The 20,844-nt window shown below is 41.9% G+C and overlaps 1 protein-coding gene across 9 annotated transcripts in view; it reads left to right on the plus strand.

Moving 5' to 3' along the window:
- Positions 1 to 20,844, plus strand: part of HERC2 (HECT and RLD domain containing E3 ubiquitin protein ligase 2) — a 250,080-nt gene that overhangs the window by 107,071 nt on the left and 122,165 nt on the right. For 5 of the 9 annotated variants that reach the window (XM_068268132.1, XM_068268135.1, XM_068268138.1 and 2 more), the window contains exons 28-43: positions 1,239 to 1,371; positions 1,462 to 1,589; positions 2,665 to 2,860; positions 2,940 to 3,076; positions 6,389 to 6,562; positions 7,412 to 7,548; positions 7,632 to 7,783; positions 7,866 to 8,057; positions 8,687 to 8,874; positions 11,008 to 11,200; positions 11,284 to 11,466; positions 15,512 to 15,696; positions 15,815 to 15,962; positions 16,082 to 16,278; positions 18,846 to 19,079; positions 19,242 to 19,380. In XM_068268132.1, the coding sequence (XP_068124233.1) occupies positions 1,239 to 1,371; positions 1,462 to 1,589; positions 2,665 to 2,860; positions 2,940 to 3,076; positions 6,389 to 6,562; positions 7,412 to 7,548; positions 7,632 to 7,783; positions 7,866 to 8,057; positions 8,687 to 8,874; positions 11,008 to 11,200; positions 11,284 to 11,466; positions 15,512 to 15,696; positions 15,815 to 15,962; positions 16,082 to 16,278; positions 18,846 to 19,079; positions 19,242 to 19,380 (2,716 nt within the window). The remainder of the gene's footprint in view (positions 1 to 1,238; positions 1,372 to 1,461; positions 1,590 to 2,664; positions 2,861 to 2,939; positions 3,077 to 6,388; positions 6,563 to 7,411; positions 7,549 to 7,631; positions 7,784 to 7,865; positions 8,058 to 8,686; positions 8,875 to 11,007; positions 11,201 to 11,283; positions 11,467 to 15,511; positions 15,697 to 15,814; positions 15,963 to 16,081; positions 16,279 to 18,845; positions 19,080 to 19,241; positions 19,381 to 20,844) is intronic. The other 4 variants (XM_068268133.1, XM_068268140.1, XM_068268137.1 and 1 more) reach the window with 1 other exon arrangement.

Below are 20,844 nucleotides of genomic sequence, written 5' to 3' on the forward strand. Positions count from 1 at the left end.
GAAAGATGCTGTAGTTTACTTTTGCAGTGTCTAAAGCTCCCTCCCAAACTCTGTAGTCTTCCAAGCATCAGTCAGTTCAGTCTGAATCTTATTTGGCCTTCCTTGTAATGGTTAGATGTGACACATGCAGGTACCAGGGATAGATCTACAATAGGGGCCCCCTAAACATCCCCTCACCCCTTCCCAGGAGGTATCTCCCCCCAGACCTCCAAGCCAGCTGCCTCCTCTCACCCCTTCCCCTAACTTAATTGTGCTCTTCGGGTCCCCTGCATAGTTTCTGCCAGCATAGCAACTCGCCTGTCCCGGCAGACGCACTGCTCCATTAGTCCATGCGTTTCAGGGATGCTTATTGTCAGTGACCTGGTGAATACTATTACGTAATAACTTGCCAGGTCACTGAGAAGATGCGGCCAGCGAGGATGAAGGCTTTGGAGGAGTGTGCCAGGTGGGACAAGTGAGCCACAATGCTGCCGAAAACCTTGCAGGAACAGAAGTAGGTGCTCAGCTAATTTCAGCGCTTTGGGCTCTGCCATAGCCCGTAATGAGAATTATGATCGAGCAGAACTCTGTGATTAATTTGGGTGGCGGAGCTCAAATTAGAAAAAAAAAAAAGAGGTGCCAGAATCACAAATTGTTGTGACTACTCGGAGTGGGAATAGCATTAAAGCCACCCAGGAGTTTGCTTGCAGCAGGTGAGCCGTCTTTTGGCTTCACCCTTTGCCAAAATTTGCTATGGCCATTAGGGATGGGCTCACGAGTAATCATGAGTCCGTAAGGATTCTAATTCGTAATTAAAATGAGCATTGGGACGATAGCCAGGGTATCCCTTATGGTAGCCCCGCCCCTGACAGGTACAGTAGCTCAGATAGCCGCTTTCTGCCTGTATTGTTCAGAGAGGAGTCTCAATTCACTTTTGAGAGCTGCATGAAAAATATTTGCTTTCATTTTTTAATTGCATCTTTCATGTTTCAGGTTCTCTTGGGTTACCTTTAGGTATCCATTTTGAAGGCAACAACCTGTATTGCAATTCAGTGAATGGAACTCTGTGAAAATAAATACTGTATATGTACAGTTTTGGTAGTTGCCCTTTTACTGGGAAATGACAGCTGCATAATGAAAATTTGGCGCATTTAAATTTGTCATAAATGTGCCATTATTTTCAAACCATATGACAGAGTTCTGTTTTTTGCAACGATACTTAGAAATCATAACCGGTATATTCTGCTTTGCTTCTTCAGGACTTTTTGTGTCAGATTGAGCGGTATTGTAAGCAGTGTCACCTGACTACGCCAATTACATTTCCTCCCGAGCACCCCGTGGAAGAAGTGGGCCGTTTGCTGCTCTGCTGTCTACTGAAACATGAAGATTTGGGTGTGTATGATTACTTTGTATTTGCTAAAGAATAATGTGCCGTATGTTTTCTTAGACTACAACAGTGCTACTCTTTTTCTCACCTCGCAGGTAATATTGCTCTATCTATGGTCCATCATGCTGCTCTGAATGTAGATCAAATGAAACATAAGACATTGCCGAAGTCTGTCGTTGATGTGTGTCGTGTTGTTTACCAAGCCAAGTGCTCACTTATTAAGGTAAGTAGCAGTAGAGTATATTAGCCATCAGTAAAAGCAACAAGTTTTGAATAGATGATACCATTTATTGACTAGCGTTAAAAAAAAATAAGTTTTCTGCTTCGTCAGACTCGAAACCTGTATGCTGACACAGGTGTATTTTAACAATTTGTCAGCATACAAGATTCGAGTCTGATGAAGGCGGAATAGCCTAAAGCTTACTCTTGTTCTTTTAAAGGAAACCTGAACAATCTTAAAAAAAAAAAAAAAAGAAGCAGACGACTTGTGCCCACGACGTTACCAAACGATCCTCTGGTCCCCTGCCGCAGCTCACTTTTGCTTTGTTGAGTCGATGTCCAACGCGTCTGCGCGGCCCTGGCCACGCGCGCCTTCGTTCACGCTCCCATTCCCGGTAGCGCACTGCACAGGCGCAGTAGAGATTTTCTTGTACTGCACCTGCACAGAACACTCTTAGCTACGGGTTGGCCACACATGCGCAGTGGAGGTCGACTTGCAAGTCTACGAGAGCGAAAGTGAGTCGCGGCAGGGGACCAGAGGATCGTTTGGTAATGTCACAGGCACAGGGCGACTGTAGGGGGCTGGCAGAAGCCCCAGGTAAGTGAAATGTTTTTTTTTTTTTTTTTTTCAGGTCCGCTTTAAGTTTAGGGATGTAGGCGAACCCCTATGGGCCGCTACTACTTCCGGGTTGCTATGACCCGGAGTAGTACGGCTGGGCTGGCAGTGCGCATCTTTGATCGTGCACCTGTTGCTGGCCACTCTCTGTGCATGAGTGTGACGTCACTCATGACGTCACGCACATGCGCAGAAAGTGCCCGGCCCAACGCAAGTGCCGTCCCAGCGCAGCCGTACTACTCCGGGTCATAGCAACCCGGAAGTAGTACAGGGTCAGATGTTTGCCGGCGAATGGTTCCCGAACCGTTCCCTGACATCTCTATTTAAGTTAGCCAATTAAAGGTATCCTTGTTAAGAACTTATTGTTATTAAGGTTAGTGTCTTATTCGATCGCATATAGTAAAAATAAAGACCTGTGTTTGCATGTAACAGGCCTGTTGCTTTAATAAATGTTCACTTTTAGACCCATCAGGAACAAGGACGTTCCTATAAGGAAGTGTGTGCACCTGTCATTGAACGCCTCCGCTTTCTTTTCAATGAGCTGCGACCTGCTGTCTGCAATGACTTGTCTATTGTATCCAAGCTAAAGCTTCTCAGCTCCGTACCTCGGTGGAGGAGAATAGTTCAGAGAATCATTAGAGAGAAGCGGAAAAAGAAAGGTATATGCATAGCCAGAGACGGTTTTTGCTGTGCTTTGTCCTGACTCTTTATATGAATGTGATTCATTCTGCTCCCTAGTGCCCAAAAAGTCTGAATCAGCCGATGCGGATGATACAAAGATCGGTATTGATGAAGGTGAACAAGAGGAGCCCTTTGTTGTTCCTTCAAGTCCTGTGTCAGTGGATAAAAAACCCATAGCAGTTAAGTCACCAAAAGTAAGTATATACAGTGTGTCTTAAACACAGCTTGCTATGAGATAAGTTTTGCATTTGGTTGTAATTCTCATATAGAACTTATTTGCAAAAGATTCCATTATTAGATTGTGTCATCCACAACCAGTAACTTTGAAACCATATTTTGCTCCTAATGAATTTTAAAGGGTTAATTTGTACTTGCACAGATCCAGTAAAACTATATAAACATAATTTTTCACCTGGATAACCATAAATGAGGTTGCAAATGGAATGGGGTGTATCATACAATACTTAAAGGACAACTGAAGTGAGAAGAATATGGAGGCTACCATATTTATTTCCTTTTAAACAATACTAGTTGTCTGGCAGCCCTGCTGATCTATTTGGCTGCAGTAGTGTCAGAATAACACCAGAAACAAGCATGCAGCTAATCTTAACAGATCTGACAATAATGTCAGAAACACCTGATCTGCATGTGTTTGTTCAGGGTCTGCAAATACTGTCTCCTTCGAGAGCTGTATGCGTGGACCCAGGCCGCGCACCTCCTTGATAGCACTTGCACAGTTTGCGCCGAATGCTCCAGGCTACAGGAGTGTGATCGAGGAGGCGCGTGGCCAGGGACACGCATGCACTGTGGCCCATGACTGGCTCAATCAGGCAGCTTTCAGAGGGGCACAGCTGCTGAACCGAACGGTGCAGAATGACAAGGTGGGACCGGAAGGACTACAGGGGGCTGGAAGAGGCTCCAGGTAAGTAAAATTGGACACCTTTGTTTCACTTTAGGTACCATTTAAAGTGGACCTGAACTCAGAACATCCTCTCTGCTCTAAAAGATACACAACAGCATAATAACCTTCAAACAAAAAGCATTTCTTTGTTACAGCTGATGTAAATCCTACAATAAATCTGCACAGTTTCTACTTCCTGATTCATGGAAGCAGACATATTATCACCCTGTGCTTTCAAATGAGCTTATCTGTCATCTCTGTCATTGGCAGTCATGTGACACAGGGAGAGGTCAGATTACAATTTGGGATTAGACACAGATGAGGGGTAATTAGATAGGCTAAACGCTTTAAACACATACAGGGTGCATTTCTCTGTTTTCCAGTCTGTCCTGTGCAAGAATACAGGTCCACTTTAAGGAAAGACTGGTTTAATTATGGCTAGGTTGAAGAGTGATTAGAGCTTCTGAGGTTTTTACTGCTGTTCGTTGTCTCTATTTGGGAGAATTTCCAAAATAGGAGATTTGAAAATTTCTCATTTTTTAGACTGATGAGGAAGTCATCAGTTTTTTTCATACTAAAGGACACCCGAGGCAAAAATAAACTAATAAAATAAACAATAGTATCTATCTTCCGTCTCCTAAAAATGACTTTTTAAAGCGGCATTGTTACCATAAAATGTTCAACAGCAACTTTTCTGGGTGTATTAAGTGATAACGATTCTAATCCTGCATTCAAAACTTGCAAAACTTTTTTTCTGCTGTTATGGTTTGGAGTTATCATATACTTCAGGAGCACTGGCCCTTTAGTAGTCAGTGCCAAACAGTTGAATGCTGGGAGTTCTTTTTATCTATAATGTATTCCTCCTCTTCCATTTATTTCCCTGCCTAGCTTCGTATCTGAAAGACTTTGTGTTGTTCTTTAAGATATTCCACAGTTTTATTTTATGTTTAAATATACTTTTTAGGCCTCTTTCACAGTAGGACATGGCGTTTTGATGCAACGTTAAGGTCGCAACGCAAATTACAACGTAACACCCCAAAAAAGTCACAATGCAACTTAATGCCATGTTATCGTTGCATACAGTAGAGTATACAGGCAATGAAAAGTATACTTCCAAGTCATTACTGAGCGTGTGCAAACAGTCTAACGCAGCTAATAACGCACAGCATGCAGCACTTTCTAATAACGCTACATGTTACACACAAACGCAACGTGTGCACTGTGAATGTCGCACAGACTTAGTATTTCTGTACGTTAGTCTGCGTTAAAACATTTTCTAACATGTGACTTTAACGTCGCATTGTGAAAGAGGCCTTAAGTTTTAACTGTTTTGTTTTTGCTCAATGACACATTCACTGACGTATGCCAGAGCTAAAATTTATAAATTATTGACCCTTTTTATCTCTTTTCTGCTCTCCAATTTCTGCTAGAAAAGTGCTTTATAGTTGGAATTTCTCATACGTGAGGGTCACACTGTAGTCACTTTCTGTCTGAGTCAGGACTGAATCAGCCACTTACATACCTGATATTTAACTCTTTCAGGAAGGTAAAGAAAAAAAAGAACACAGCATAGTTTTGTGTGCTAGTCACTGTACATATCCATGTCTATCTCATCATGTTACATGTCACCTTGGGTATCCTTTAAAGCCATGCAAGTATTATTACTCTAGGTGACAAAAAGTAAAAACGCCATTTAAGAAGACATGGTTCACTACGTGAAATGGTTGTGATGTGATCTTGAGAGAATGTTTTTGCAGTTATAGTAATACATGCAATGTAACAATTTGAATTTGTTTTTGTCAGTTGTGTTGTATTGCCGACACATTTCTTTAACAAATTCTAAAGCACCTGTTAACGTCAGGATCTTTTAATATCAGGACAGGAGACAAATATTTATTTTATTTTTTGTGGAAATATACTTTTCGATATAGTCACATCTGTGAGTATACTTTGGCCTGTAAGAAAGTTGTCCTTGGGCTTGGTCACTTGTATTGCTAATATGCAAAGACTTACTTGCCTAATTGTAAATCTTGATATTACTTCAAGATCCGCACCGTCAGTAGAAAAATAGCTTTATTTGAAGTTAAAACATCAACATGTTAAAAAGTATGGGTTTAGCCAGATGATGACGCACAGGCGTTTCGGACTCCTCTGGTCCTTTCTCAAATCCTCATGGACCCATACTCAGTACTCAGTATGGGTCCATGAGGATTTGAGAAAGGACCAGAGGAGTCCGAAACGCCTGTGCATCATCATCTGGCTAAACCCATACTTTTTAACATGTTGATGTTTTAACTTCAAATAAAGCTATTTTTCTACTGACGGTGCGGATCTTGAAGTAATATTATCATCCACTCTTGCTCCAGAGTTGATCCTGGCACGTCAATTTGTTGCATTGGTGCATGGACTTTTTCTAATAGAATAATTGTAAATCTTGTTCAGGTCATGTCTTCTATTTATCCTGATAAATAATATTGAATCCACATTGCTTTATTTGAAACAAAATGGATTTAGAAAGTGTTTCGGTAGTGAAACGTTAAAATTAGTATATCAAAATATTAGTTGTTTTCATCAGGATTTCTGTATGTACTATGTTGTTTTCCAGGATAAATGGCAGCCAATCCTGAGTTCTGTAGCAGGCGTCCACAAGTACAAATGGTTGAAACACAATGTGCAGGGCTCCTATCCCCAGTCTGCCCTACTCAACACCATTGTGGAGTTCGCATTGAAGGAGGAGCCTGTGGATGTAGAGAAAATGAGGAAATGTTTACTGAAACAGGTATAACACATTATGTTTTTATGCGACATTTCTAGCAAATTAACTTTTTTTTTTTTTTATCATTCTGGTTTTAATATGCTTTTATCCATATACATGACTGAAAACCTCATTTCTTTGTTGCAGTAAAGCTCATAGCCGCTCCTTTATGGAGATAAAGGCATATATAGATAAATTGTTATCCAGTTACCACCAGTTGTATGGGCCGTTGACATATCTAGTGAGGGGTGGGAAAACTATTTTTAGGTATGCTAAAAAAAAAGTGTAATAGTTGTGAACCACACTGTAAGGTACACCTCATTGAGAGTAGAAGACCCTGCGCCATTCCGCTGAGCACCACTAGACCCAGTACCTTGCAGCCTGACTAGGTATATGGCCTTTTATTTGTAGACAACATGCCATTTAATGTTAAATTATTATTTTATTTTATGTTTTGTTACAGATGTACCTCACTTATAATGAAACTGAGCAGTATTTTAGTTTAGGGTTAATGTTTGATACGTTTTTTTGAGGAGCAGGAGGTCTGCAGGGTTTGGCTGGTGAAGCCCATTTAGGAAAAGCTTTAGGCACCCTGTATTCAACAGCAAAGATGCGTGTCTGTTTTGGCAAAAGTAGAATCCCCTGTTTGGAGCAAAGAGAGATCTGGATTGGGGTCCTGCTATGGAGCAACAATCTTTTACTAAATCCAAAGCATTCGAATTGGTCTTTAGCTCACAAAGTGATTAACTGTGGCTTTATTAGAAACCTGGTGAATAATATCTTTCTTTTTACTGTTAAGAAGTTATTAGGCTAGCATGATATGGTGTGAACTGTTTAAGTTGGCTGATCTGATGGAAATCTATTTGCTCACAGTTGGAGAGAGCAGAGGTTCGTTTAGAGGGAATAGACACAATGCTGAAACTAGCTGCAAAGAGCTTTCTTCTTCCATCTGTGCAGTATGCAATGTTCTGCGGCTGGCAGAGACTTGTGCCTGAGGGAACCAATCTGAGGTAAGTTGTAGCTATTTTGTTGTATAACAGATCATGTGCACGTGACCTTATTTTTATTGTGGCTTAAACATCTTTTGTTACAGTGAACCTCTAACAGACTGTGTGAAGGATGTAGACCTTATTCCACCTTTTAACCGCATGTTACTAGAGGTCACTTATGGCAAGCTATATGCTTGGGCAATTCAGAATATTAGAAATACATTAATTGATGCCGCCACCAGATTCAAAGAAATGGGTGAGTAGCTTTATTGAAGATTAGCTCTGATGTTGTTTGGAAAGTATTTTAGAAGAATATTATATAGTTTCTTCTTCTTTAGGAATCCAGCCTGTTCCCTTGCAGACAATCACTAATGAGAATCCCTCAGGACCAAGCCTAGGGACCATTCCACAAGCAAGGTTTATGCTGGTCATGCTGAACATGCTGACTCGCCAGCATGGAGCCAACAGCCTCAATCTCCTACTCAATTCTGGCATGCTGGCCTTAACTCAGACCATCTTGCGGCTTGTTGGTATGTGCTTTTGTGTCAGGTGTTGGTTGTATTGGATATCCATGGTGAATGACAGTAGGATGTTGGAACTTAAGTAGTTTAGGTTATCAAGGGTTCTATGGTTCCATGCTTATTATCCAATTTATGATACCAGGAACCACATAACCATACTGTTAAAGCAAACCTGTGGGCAAATAAAATGTCAAATGCTTGCGAAGGTGTAGATGGAAGTCTCTGGATGATCCACAGGTTTCCTGAATCCTCAACCCTAATACTGATCACTGGAACCCTCTACATCTTTGTGGCCATGCTCCCCTCCGTTGACGAGACGGCCATGGGTCACGTAGGCACAGTGCAGCTGTGCTTTTACTTGGAGCGGAGCACAGTCATGGGGGCAATCACAATGTAGTTAAGCCCCTAGTGATGAGCTGGGATCTGTTTTTATTGGAGCAGGTCCTTCCACAACATAGTAGTGTCTACTGCCTACTTTGTCTTACAGTCTTCTATCATTAGTTACATTAATTACATAATTGTGATTAAAAAAAGTGCTGTGTAGAATGTAATGTTAAGTTTATGCTGCATTTTTAGTTAAAGGTTTCATTTACAGTTATATTAAAGTCTTCTTGTGCAATATTGCTTAATTTTTCAAGGTCCTAGTTCTGACAACACTGAAGAAGAATCGAGCACATGCATATTGGGAGCATCTGCCACTGTGTTGGAAGAGTCCAGAAAGGAAACTGCTCCAGTGCAGCTGCCTGCCTCTGGACCCGAGCTTGCTGCTATGATGAAAATTGGAACTAGGGTAATGAGAGGAGTGGACTGGAAATGGGGAGATCAGGTATGCATTTCTTACATAGAAGTATCACAAAAAGCGATTTGAGATCTAATGCACTGTATATGATACAGTTATTTTTTAACAGAGACATAGATGTTTTTGATAAACACATCTCATCCAGCAAATGTCGGTTAAAAATCGGGGCTTCAGATGATCAGCTATTAATAGTTAATTGGGACAGTTGGTGATTTTTATTGGTCACACCCAGGGAGTAGCTGCATAAAATCGACTACCACAAAGCTTTGTATTTCAATGATGAGTTCAAAGCAGATTTGTGTATAATTCTGATCAAACTCATCACTGCTTCCTTATCGATTTTGGGAAATTTTAGTAGAACATCTGTGAGAATTTTTATAACTTATTTTCTGACCAGAAGTGTGTGAAATTTGACAAAGACAAGAACAAATTAAGCATTTTTGCACAGTAAGGAAGAGTTTAGACACCCAGTTACTGTATTTTTTCATTTCTGTTTCTCATTTCTTGTCTCCGGGACCATAAAGGTTGCAATTACTACAAGGGAGGTGCATGAAGGTCCCAGGTACAGGAAGTTTAGATAATCTACCTAATTGGGAACACATACATCTTTGATATTGGCAGCTTTAGATCACAGACAGAATAACCCCTTTATACTAAAGCCCAAAATAAAATGTTTATTTTAGGATGTTAAACTTAGAGCAAATGGTGGTTTTGTGGACTAAGTTTGAATTCTAAGTATTTTTTGTTTGTTTTTGCATTGCATGAAGAGGTTTGAGAACCTCCTTAAAGTGAATCTGTACTGGCTGGGTAACAAAAAATTAGATGCTTAACCTAGGTAGAGGGAAGCAAGTAAGTCCAGAGCTTTCCCATGTCCTCCTCACCCCCACCGTTGCCGTGCTCGAACTATCTGCTCGGAACATATCCGACAACAGCTTGTCATATATGTTTTGCGGCTGGGTTCCCCGCTGTGTACAAGTGTGGCTGTATAGTCCAGGCACGAGTACGGGGATGCCTGCGAAGTAAGCTGAAGCCACTCGTCCATAAGCTGCTCCATGCTATTGCTCAGGCACGATTGTTTGCAGGTTCATTGCGGCCGCACTTAATCTCGAAGGGGAGCATGGCAGTGAAGTGTCAGATGGTACCAGTCAGTGGCGATGGTGTCAAGGAGGACACAGGAAGCCTCTGGACTATTCAGAGCATTCCCTCTACCTACGTAGCTATCTATCTTTTTGTTCCCCGGCCAGTACAGGTTTGCTTTAAGTTTTCACCGCTACTTTGTCTATTTTCCTCTAATTTACCCTCCCGTGACTTTGTTGTGAACTATATTTGTTTCATGTTTAGGAATGCATTGTCTACATTTTTCTGTAAGCCAGGGGTTCTCAAAGTGGGTGTCGCGGCACCCTGAGTTGCCTTGAGCAACTCTCAGGGGTTCGTTGCCATTCATCCTCACTTTTGTGTATTGCCATCAGATAAAGCAAATGCACATTGAGATACAATGGGCAGGTCAATGACCACTTGAAGGGAAAATGTGGCCTAATCTAGCATCACAAGCTACTTGAAGGGGTAATGTGGCAAAATAAGCATCACTAGCTACTTGGAGGGAAGGAAGTTACCTAATTAAGGGGGCTGTCGCAGACTACTTGAAGGGGGCATGATGACTAATAAACATCACTAGCTTTCTGGAGGGTGCTGTCTAATAACAGCATTTCTGTAGTTGTTTTTGCCCAGGGGTGCCTTAAAAATTTCAGTGCCATCAAGATGCCCTCACCCTAATAAGTTTGAGAACCACTGCTGTAATCAATTACTTAGAAAGGCACTGCTACTATCAACACTATGTAATGAATTATTCAGGCACTACTGTATACTGTATGGTGACTGTACTCCAGAGAGCGGGATTGTACTATATACACTGCACATCGATGTGCTGGATTTTCCCAGGGACTAAAGTGAGGGTAGCTGAAGTCTGTTTTTCAGTAGGTGTGTTCCAAGGTGTTGTATCCCTTCTATGGGTCCTGTAAACATTGCTTAAATTGCACATTTGTAGCTTGATTTTCCTCTCACGTTTGGTGGTATTAATGATGGATGTTAAGTCTCATGTATTATGTTTCTGTGTTAGCAGAAAGTGTTTAATATTTACCCTTTTTGGCTTATTTTCCGAAGGATGGCCCGCCACCTGGCCTAGGCCGTGTCATTGGGGAGTTAGGAGAGGATGGCTGGATCAGAGTTCAGTGGGATACCGGCAGCACAAATTCATACAGAATGGGTAAAGAAGGGAAGTATGATTTGAAGCTCACAGAACCTCCACCCACTGCTCAGCCCATGGCAGATGATTCTGATACAGAAGATGATTTGGGTTTGTGTTTATTTTTTATGAACTTTCTTTGCTTGATCCCTTGTCAACTGCAGGTGGAATTATGTTTGTTTCTCGTTTCTCAGAAGGAGAGCAGGCGGACAAAAATCTCCACCCGACCTCCATGATGCTGCTGAGTACCATAAACCTCCTACAGAGCTTATGTCTCTCTGCTGGGGTCAATGCTGAAGTCATGCAGAATGAAGCAACCAGAACACTGTGTGGTTTGATGCGCATGTTGGTGGAAAGTGGCACCACAGATAAAACAAGTGAGTGAAGCTTTTTTCAAGTTTTACATACTTAGTTACGCAAAGGGGTGGATTTTCTTTATTATGGGGGAAGTGAAGGAACATGCTACAATGCTTTAAAGTTGTCTTTATTTACATAAGCGATTATAGAGGCATTGGGAGCAGCCAGAAGGATGGTGATGCGACTCTGTGTGGAGCATTGACTTTACTACTGTACCTGTACATTAACAACTGGTTCACTTTCAAAAGATCACATAAGAGAGATGGGTACCACATAAAAAATATACTGAAAGTACGCCAGGAGCCCTGGAAAAAGAAAGATAACTAGTTTACTCATAAACCTGGGTTGCTATAGGAGCAACTACCGATAAAGGCGTGCGGGTAATCACCCTCCACCGGGCAATGGATACAGGGAGGAATGGGTGCTCAATAATGTTAAAATAACTACAAACCGCATAAAAAGAAAGGGAAATGTTGGCTTGCCTTTCTCCAATGTGATGACCAAACAGCAAGAATTGTAAACTTTTTGCTCAGCTTAAAGAGAATCTGTACTCTAATATTCTTACAATAAAAAGCATACCATTCTATTCATTATTTTCTCCTGGGCCCCTCTGTGCTGTTTCTGCCACTCTCTGCTGCAATCCTGGCTTGTAATTAACAGTTTTAGGCAGTGTTTACAAACAAACTAACCAGCTTCTAATAGGCTCAGCTAAGCATAGTGTGTGAGTCATTCAGAGTATGCAGGGGGCCTGCAGAGGGTGTGTATCGCTTCTACCAATCACAAGCAGCCCTGCACATTCCACACAATCAAGCTTTAGCCCGACAAACAGGACAGAGGAAAGATACATTGATTTATTACAGACACAGTGCAGTTAGGAAAGACTGCAGTAATCCAGAGCAGATTAGAACAGGCATAGGAACTTATAGGATAGAAGAACTAAGGCTGAAAAATTTGTTACAGAGTCTCTTTAACCACTTCTGGATTCTGCGTACGCTTAACTACGCCCCTGAATCCTGAAGTGGTTTCCATGGAAACGGAGCGGCCGTTCCATGTCAGTTCACAGAGGGTGTCTCCGTGAACACCCTGCGAGCCGCCGATCGCAGCTCGCAGGGTAAATGTAAACACGCGGGGAAGATCTTCCCCGGTGTTTACATATATACGGCGCTGCGCAGCAGCAGCGCCGTAGAGGAGATCGGCGATCCCCGGCCTCTGATTGGCCGGGGATCGCTGGCATCTGATAGGCTAAAGCCTATCCTATCCGGCGCAGGACGGCTTTCCGTCCTGCGCCGCACACAGGGGACGGGAGAGGGAGGGAAGGAGGCAGAGGGAGGACTAGTGCTGCGGAGGGGGGCTTTGAGGAGCCCCCCTGCTAGGCACAGCAGCGCGGCGGCGATCAGACCCCCCCAGCAGGACATCCCCCTAGTGGGGAAAAAAGGGGGGAGGTCTGATCGCCCTGCCTGATTTCTGATCTGTGCTGCGGGCTGAAGAGCCCCCGCAGCACAGATCAGCCAAACCACCCGGTATCCGGAAGTGGTTAAGTAAACAAAGCGTTTTGTGGGTGTGAACACTCTTGCTATGTAGAACTGTGCAGGTGCAGAATGCTCTAGGCGACAGGAGCCCGATGGGGGACGCAACCTGGCCACGGAATTGCAGTATGTTTCAGACCTAAGGACTTTCCAGACTGAATTGCAGAGGATCCAGATGACGCAGGAGGACGGTGAGGAAGTGATCAGCCTGGAAGGCGCTAGTGGAAGCCCCAGGTATGTATAATTTAAGAGTTTAAAATGGATCCTTGCTAATTGACAGCCAATAAGGAGCTTAGCAGAGAGGAGCAGCAGATGATGAGCGAGAAAAGAGATGAATGAGAAGAGCAGCCGAGTTCAGTACAGATTGGAGCTGTGCCAGTCGGTTAGTTTGTAGTCTAAAAGCAGTTTATTACAATAGTCCAAACAAGATATTATAAAAGCATGTACTAGACCAGCATTTCTTAAAGGGGTTCTTTCGCGAAAAAAGTAGGCAGTTAAAAAATGTGACATGACAGGTTTTGGGCCAGTCCATCTTTTTTAGGCTCCCTGCACACTGCAAATCCGTTTCCGATTCCGATTCCGTTTCCGATTCCGATTCCGTTTCCGATTTTCCTTGAATACATTCAACAGAAAAACGGATCAAAAAACGCAGCATGCAGTTAAGATTAAAAATCTGAATCGGAATCGGATGTAAAAACAGATTAAAAATCTGAATCTGAATCTGATTTGCTTGCAGTGTGCAAGAGGCCTAAGGGGGATTCTCAGGGCTTTCTTTGTTTTCAACAGCATTTCCTGAACAACAGTTGCAAAATCTAACTGACATAATAGTGTGCAAGTGATTAGGGAGGCCGGCTGGTATCTTGCTATTTTGGCAGTTAAACTGCTGTTCAGGAAATGCTGTTGAAAACAAAGAAAGCCCTGAGAATCCCCCTTAAAAAGATGGACTGGCCCAAAACCTGTCATCTGTCACATTTTTTAACTGCCTACTTTTTTCGCGAAAGAACACCTTTAAACCTGTTCTTGCGACTCCCTAACAGTGCATGTTTTGCAGGCATCCTCACCAATGCACAGGTGGGGTAATTAGTGTCTTAGCTACATGGATTCCACCATGCTGAGATTCTTATTACACCACCCATGCATAGGTGAAGTTGTCTGCAAATCATGCATCGTTGGGGAGTCATGAGGACAGGTTTGAGAAACACTGTACTAGACGCGTACGTTAAAAAGGGGCGCTGGGAAAAAAGGGCGCGGGGTTTTAAACGATAAGCATGGATAACGTTTAAAAATGTATTGTACTGTATTTCGTTTAAAATTAATGTTTTATAAAGTTATAAATCATTAAATAATGTGCATTAAATCGGCAATTGTAAAAACGTTAATCTTTCGTTTAAATAGTGAAACGTATAATAACGTTTTAAAAAAAAATATTACTAAGTAACCCTCCCTGTACCTACCCCTAACCCCTAGACCCCCCCTGTTGATGCCTAAACCTAAGACCCCCCCCCCCCCTGTTGGGGCCTAAACCTAAGACCCTCCTGTTGGTGCCTAAACCTAAGACCCCCCTGTTGGTGCCTAAACCTAAGACCCCCCTGTTGGTGCCTAAACCTAAGACCCCCCTGTTGGTGCCTAAACCTAAGACCCCCTGTTGGTGCCTAAACCTAAGACCCCCCTGTTGGTGCCTAAACCTAAGACCCCCCTGTTGGTGCCTAAACCTAAGACCCCCCTGTTGGTGCCTAAACCTAAGACACCCCTGTTGGTGCCTAAACCTAAGACACCCCTGTTGGTGCCTAAACCTAAGACCCTCCTTAGTGCTCACTGTATTGTGTGTAGAATAATGTTTTAAAAACAGTAAGGGATAAAATATATTACAATATACATTACGTACGGATCACTTAGTTTCGTGAATAATAATGTTTTACAAACAGTAAGGGATAACATTTAAAATAATGTTTTATTGAAATAAGAAACGTAAATATCACAAGCAGTTATAAAACATGAAAAATCTTCGGGCGCCGTTGGAAAACGTTATTATTCTCGGGCGCCCTTTTTTCCTGTTCGGCGCCCAGTAAACGATAATTATTATAGGAGTGAATGGCGGCGCCCGATTTGTCCACTAGCCTCCTGCGCCCTTTTTTACTGTTACCGTACTAGACTATGTTTTTGACTTCACTGATAATGCATACATGTTCCATGTGTGGGGCTCAGCCTGTTTGTTTAATGTTGCTGGCTAATCATATTTAATGCCAAGCAGTTGCAGCTAAAGCAAATACAATTTTGGGATGTATTAAATGGGAAATAAAAACTTGGCAAACGGGAATGGTGCAGGCTAGTGTTGTACCATATGTTTTGGTTGAACTCTATGGATAAATGTGTTATGTTTTTTCAACTACGGTATGTAACTGCTGAACATGCCAGCCTCTGCGCTAATTTTGTTATAATATGTTTGAAGCAAAATCATCCTTATCAAACTTTATTGGTCTATTTCTAGGCAACACTATAATGCAACAATTTTATTTTTACTATCTTTCATTTGTTTCAGTTGCCTGTTCAAATAAACTGGTACACAAGGAGCAACATAGATGTTGGTGCACACTGGGTTTCATCCGCAGCATAGCAATTATGCCACAGATGTGTAGTACGCTAAGTATGTCCCAGTGGATATCCTTACTAATGAAGATTGTGGAGGGACCAGAATCCTTCACTGCCGCCACATTGCAGAGACAGGTATTTAGTGTTTTATTCTAATTCAAGGTAGAGGGTTTTGTTTATTTTTGTTGCTTTTGTTTTTTTAAAGGACAGCCCTTCTTTTTTTGTGCCCTGATTTTCCTTTGCTGTTGAGTAGATCTTGGCAGTTCGTCTACTACAAGCTGTCCTTCCATCCTGGGACAAAAATGAAAGATCTGGAGATATGAAACTTCTTGTTGAAAAACTTTTCGGCTTTTTAGGCAGCTTGCTAAGCACTTGTTCCTCCGACATCCCTCTCCTGAGAGGTACGTGATGAGTATGAATGAACATCCATCTTTCTTTCTTGCTTGTGTATTATGGATATTTCGTATAGTATCTGCAATGATGTGTGTGTGTTTTTTTTTTTTTTTTTTTTTTTTTATAGAGTCTACCTTACGAAGAAGGAAGGCACGACCACAGGCATCTCTGACAGCTACTCACAGCAGCACACTAGCAGAAGAAATTGTAGCTCTTCTCCGTACTCTTCATTCACTGAACCAATGGAATGGCCTCATCAACAAGTACATTAATGTCCAGCTAAACTCAGTCACCAGTGTGTTTGAAGGCAAGCGCAGTGATATGGTAAGAAGTGGACAATAGTCATTTCATAGGTGGGCAGATTGCTTTGTACTGTTAAAGGCCTCTTGCACACTGCACGCAATTCCGATTCCGCTTTTTAATCAGTTTTTACATCCGATTCAGATTCTGATTTGCAGTTTGCTCCCTGCACACTGCAAATCGGAATCTGAATCGGATGTAAAAACTGATTAAAAAGCGGAATCGGAATCTCGTGCAGTGTGCAAGAGGCCAAAAGCAGGAATAGATATGAAACATGTAAAATGTGTATCATATGACCACAATAGTATGAAATCTGTAAGCCTGCTGAGAAATGCCTTTTGGATTGATATGACCATATGGATTGTTCATCATCCTACACCTACTAGTGTAGAATTACCCAGGAGCTAATATGCTGCTAATACAATGGTCATTTCGTGCATACAGCATGCATGATATTTGATGAACTGCACTATAGATTCTACGGAGTATACAGCACTGTATTTGTGGATAAATATTTTACCATTGTCTAAGCCACCTGAAGATGTATGCTGTGGTAATTACACAAATTCCAAGGCACACACCTTGCATGATTTTCAATCTACAACTAGCTTCATTCACTCATGGGACATTTATTACTGGATTGTCCTGAGGTGTTGAGTTTTCAGGGCATTTGTACATGCTCCACACAATACTCCCATGTATTATATGCATGACCGATTTGAATAGTTTGGAGATTTATAATTGTATATTCATGGCCGTGGCCACAATCATGAATAATTTTCGTTAGGAGATGGGAAGTGCACAACCATTAAAGTACTATAGTTATTCATAAATATGCTTTCTTATCATTTTATAATATCTTATTTACCTTATTTATTTCTAATTCATTAACTAAAGACCTCACGTCTAACCTTCGTTGAGTGACAGTTGATATTTGTACATGATACATTTTTCCTTCCCCATTTTTATTTTCCCACATAAAGTAATGAATCACTTAATTTGCAGTTAAGCCCAATGGTAGCGGAGTGGCTAGGGGGATGTGGGCTTTTCCTAATGAGTCAAAACCCAAAAGCTCTGCTTGTGCTGGGAACACATGATGCAATTTCCCATCCCATCGACAGGTGATTGGATGGGAAGTTGTACCCTGTGTACATGTCCAAACTGCTCCTGATTGATAAAGGAATTGATTTTCGGATAACTTTGCAAAATTGATTCCTTTCTCTCTTGATTGGAAACAGATCGGAGATGTCCGAAATAATCGCTCGATTCCCCCCGTCGATCGGACGTGAAATTGCATTGTGTTCCCAGCATCAGAGACCAGTTTTGTGGTTGAGCTTTATGATTCCACACTAAAACCTGTACCATTAAAAGCAGATGATGCCTTTTAAACGGGGCGTGAGGTGAGAATGATGCAGTGGCTGCTATATTTTTTTTTTCAAGCCCTCTTTTCCACGAGCAGCTGAAGGTAGTGAAGGTAGTGAAGCTGCTTCCGTACACCAGCCAGGCCCTTCCTAGCTAGTGGACCCCCAGTAGTTTCCATCTTTAGACGCAACACGAAACTTTATTTTTTCCCACTGCGTAATGCCAAACTTGACACGTGGTGTTACCAAACGCTGCTATTTTTCTACATGTAATTGCTGCTGAAAACCGCTTGTGAACTGCCCGACAAGTAAGCCGTTCAGCTGCCCATGGAAAAGAGTCCTAAGCAATATCCGTTGTCTGACAGTCCTGTTGATCTTACTGGCGTCAGTCTAAATCATGCACCAGAAACAAGCATGTGACTAATTCAGGCAGACTTCAGTCTGAACACCTGATCTGCATGCTTGTTCCGAGTGTGTCACATTGGTATTGTCTCGCACTCACTAATGGATCAGACCCATAGTCTTTAAAGAGAGTGCAACAGCTGAAAAGAGGGATGACTACCTCTGTGCAGTATTCAACAAGGAAAAAAGCTGGCATATCCATTTTTTTCCTTGTTGTGCCAGCTTTTTTTCCTTGTTGTTCCGAGTGTGTGAAAGTATTAGAGGCAGAGGATCTGCAGGACAGCCAAGGCAATCTGCATGGTTTAAAAGACAAGTGAAGTGAAAGGTATGTGTAGGCTGCCATATTTATTTCATTTTAAACAACACTAGTTCCCTGGCAGACCTGCTGATTTATTTGTCTGCAGTAGTGTCTGAATCACACCAGAAACAAGCAAGCAGCTAATCTTATCAGATCTGACAATAATGTCAGAAACCCCTGATCTGCTGCATGTTTGTTCAGGGTCTATGGCTAAAAGTATTAGAGGCAAAGGGTCAACAGGACAGTCAGGCAACTGGTATTGCTTAAAATGAAATAAATATGGTAGCCTCCATATACCTCTCACTTCAGTTGTTCTCTAAAGTGAAATAAAAGTTGCCCTCCATTACAATCTTACCTCCGTTTCCCTTTAAATAGCTCCTTCTCACAAACCGCATTACTTCAGTTAATAGGTGAGCTGTGTTCTTTTGACTAGATCAATAATCAAACAATCTAGGTATTTGGCTGCTTTCAACATTTTTTTTTTCCTCCAGCGCTTCTCTGGTCATCACCATTTTACTTTTATCCCCTAGCAGGCAGTATTGGAAGACTACTTTCCTGACTCTGAAAACCCTGAAGTGGGCAGCCTGATGGCAGTGCTGGCTGTTATCGGGGGAATAGACAGTCGCTTGCGTCTTGGGGGCCAGGTGGTACATGATGAATTCGGAGAAGGCACCGTAACGAGAATAACACCAAAAGGGAAAATCACAGTGCAGTTCCATGATGTGCGCACAAGCCGCATTTGCCCATTAAATCAGCTTACACCGGTAAGTGAGGCTCCGCTAGGCTTAAAGCCACATTGTTTACCTCTATAGACTGCTATGAGTTTGGCGTAGTGGAATGAGGATGTAATTGACTATATATCATTCAACATGAGTATGTATTTCTTTGTGTTCTTTCACTTACTTTCCATCTTTAATCTCTCTTAGATGCCTGTGGTGCCATTTTGTGTGAACAATTTGCCGTTTACGGATTGCATGATGTCTGTGTGGGCACAGCTGGTAAACTTGGCAGGGTGCAAGCTGGAAAAATACAGGCTGAAGAAGTCTCTCAGTCAGGGACTTACAGGTAAAGTCCACTTGACTTCCATAAATGGCTAGACCTAAGTGGTTGAAATGTGTAAACCACAGCATGGGTGAAATCATTACTGAACATCACTGAGCATTTTCTGGCTCTTTGTACTGGTAGGGAACACTGACTGCCTAGCCCCGTCTCTGCTATTAAATGTAAAGTATCTTGGTACACTCTAAGAATAGTAGTGATAATTGCAGTTTGAAAGTGATTATCCAGACGATAAAAGGAAGCTCAGGCACATCAGGAGGAGGATTATGTTGATTGTTGCCTTCACATGAGAGATATTATCACTCCGTACTGCTGTGTTTTCTGCTAGAGACAGAAATAGCCACTGTTTACAGCATTGAAAATGGCTTCATTCTTAAAGGCATTTGACCAAATGTGTTCTGTTTTTCTTTTCCAATTCCATTTTATTTGTTATATTTCCTATATTTTTTATACTGTTGGCCAGAGATGGCCATTGATATAATGAATAATTCTTGCTTGTAATGTAGGCAGATTGAAATGGAGACTGACAAATGCACTTCCTGATGATTTTGATTGGCCTAAGTCAAAGCTGCACACAATGTGCATTAAATGAACTTGGAAAACGGGTTTCTTATTATCTCTTTGACCAGCTCTACTGCTGATATTGCACATTGCGTATTACTTGCGGCTCCTCAACATTCTCTCAGTCTAATGCCTCTAATACAGTCACGGCCAGTGTGACATGAGCCAACCAATCTACCACTAGTTTTTTAGGCTGTGTAGGGTAGAGAACAGAAGCTTCTGGTGGAAACCCATGCAAAGACATGGAGATTGTACAAGCTTTATGGGGATGTTGTCCTTGGTGTGGGGCTCTGACCTGGGATCCTACAGCTGCTAACTACCTAATCACCACGATAATTCCTATATTCTGAGATTAGAGATCTTCCTCTCCACCAAGCATCTATCTTCCTAGAATGCCATATTGGAAATCAGTGGGTTTTGTGGGACGTTTTCATTTTTATTTTTTATTTTTCTTTAAAGGAGATCTCCAGAATGTGCTGAAAATGGTTATCTCTGGAGTTCTATCATTTTTAGCAGTTAAAGACAGCCGACAACGGCTTTCCACTATCACAGACACTGTAAGCCAGAGTTCCCCAACCTTGTCCTCAAGGCCCACCAACAGTGCATGTTTTGCAGAAAACCACCAACATGCACAGGTGAGGTAATTAGTGCCTCAGAAGAGCTGATTAACTACCTGTGTGGACTTCCACAAAACATGCACTGTTGGTGGGCCTTGAAGACAGGGTTGGGGAACAATGCTGTAAGCTATCCCTAGTGAGTGCCAAGTCTAGTGATTCTTTACGAAGCTCTTCTTTAATAAAGTCAAAATCCAGCCAAAATATTAAAAAGTAAAATATAGTAGTGAACTGACACTCTTTAGGTTCATCTGTAGACTTGAAGTTGAGTATTTCTCACAGGAATGGAGATACC

The sequence above is a fragment of the Hyperolius riggenbachi genome, chromosome 2, assembly GCF_040937935.1.
Source record: "Hyperolius riggenbachi isolate aHypRig1 chromosome 2, aHypRig1.pri, whole genome shotgun sequence".
NCBI classification, from domain to species: domain Eukaryota; kingdom Metazoa; phylum Chordata; class Amphibia; order Anura; family Hyperoliidae; genus Hyperolius; species Hyperolius riggenbachi.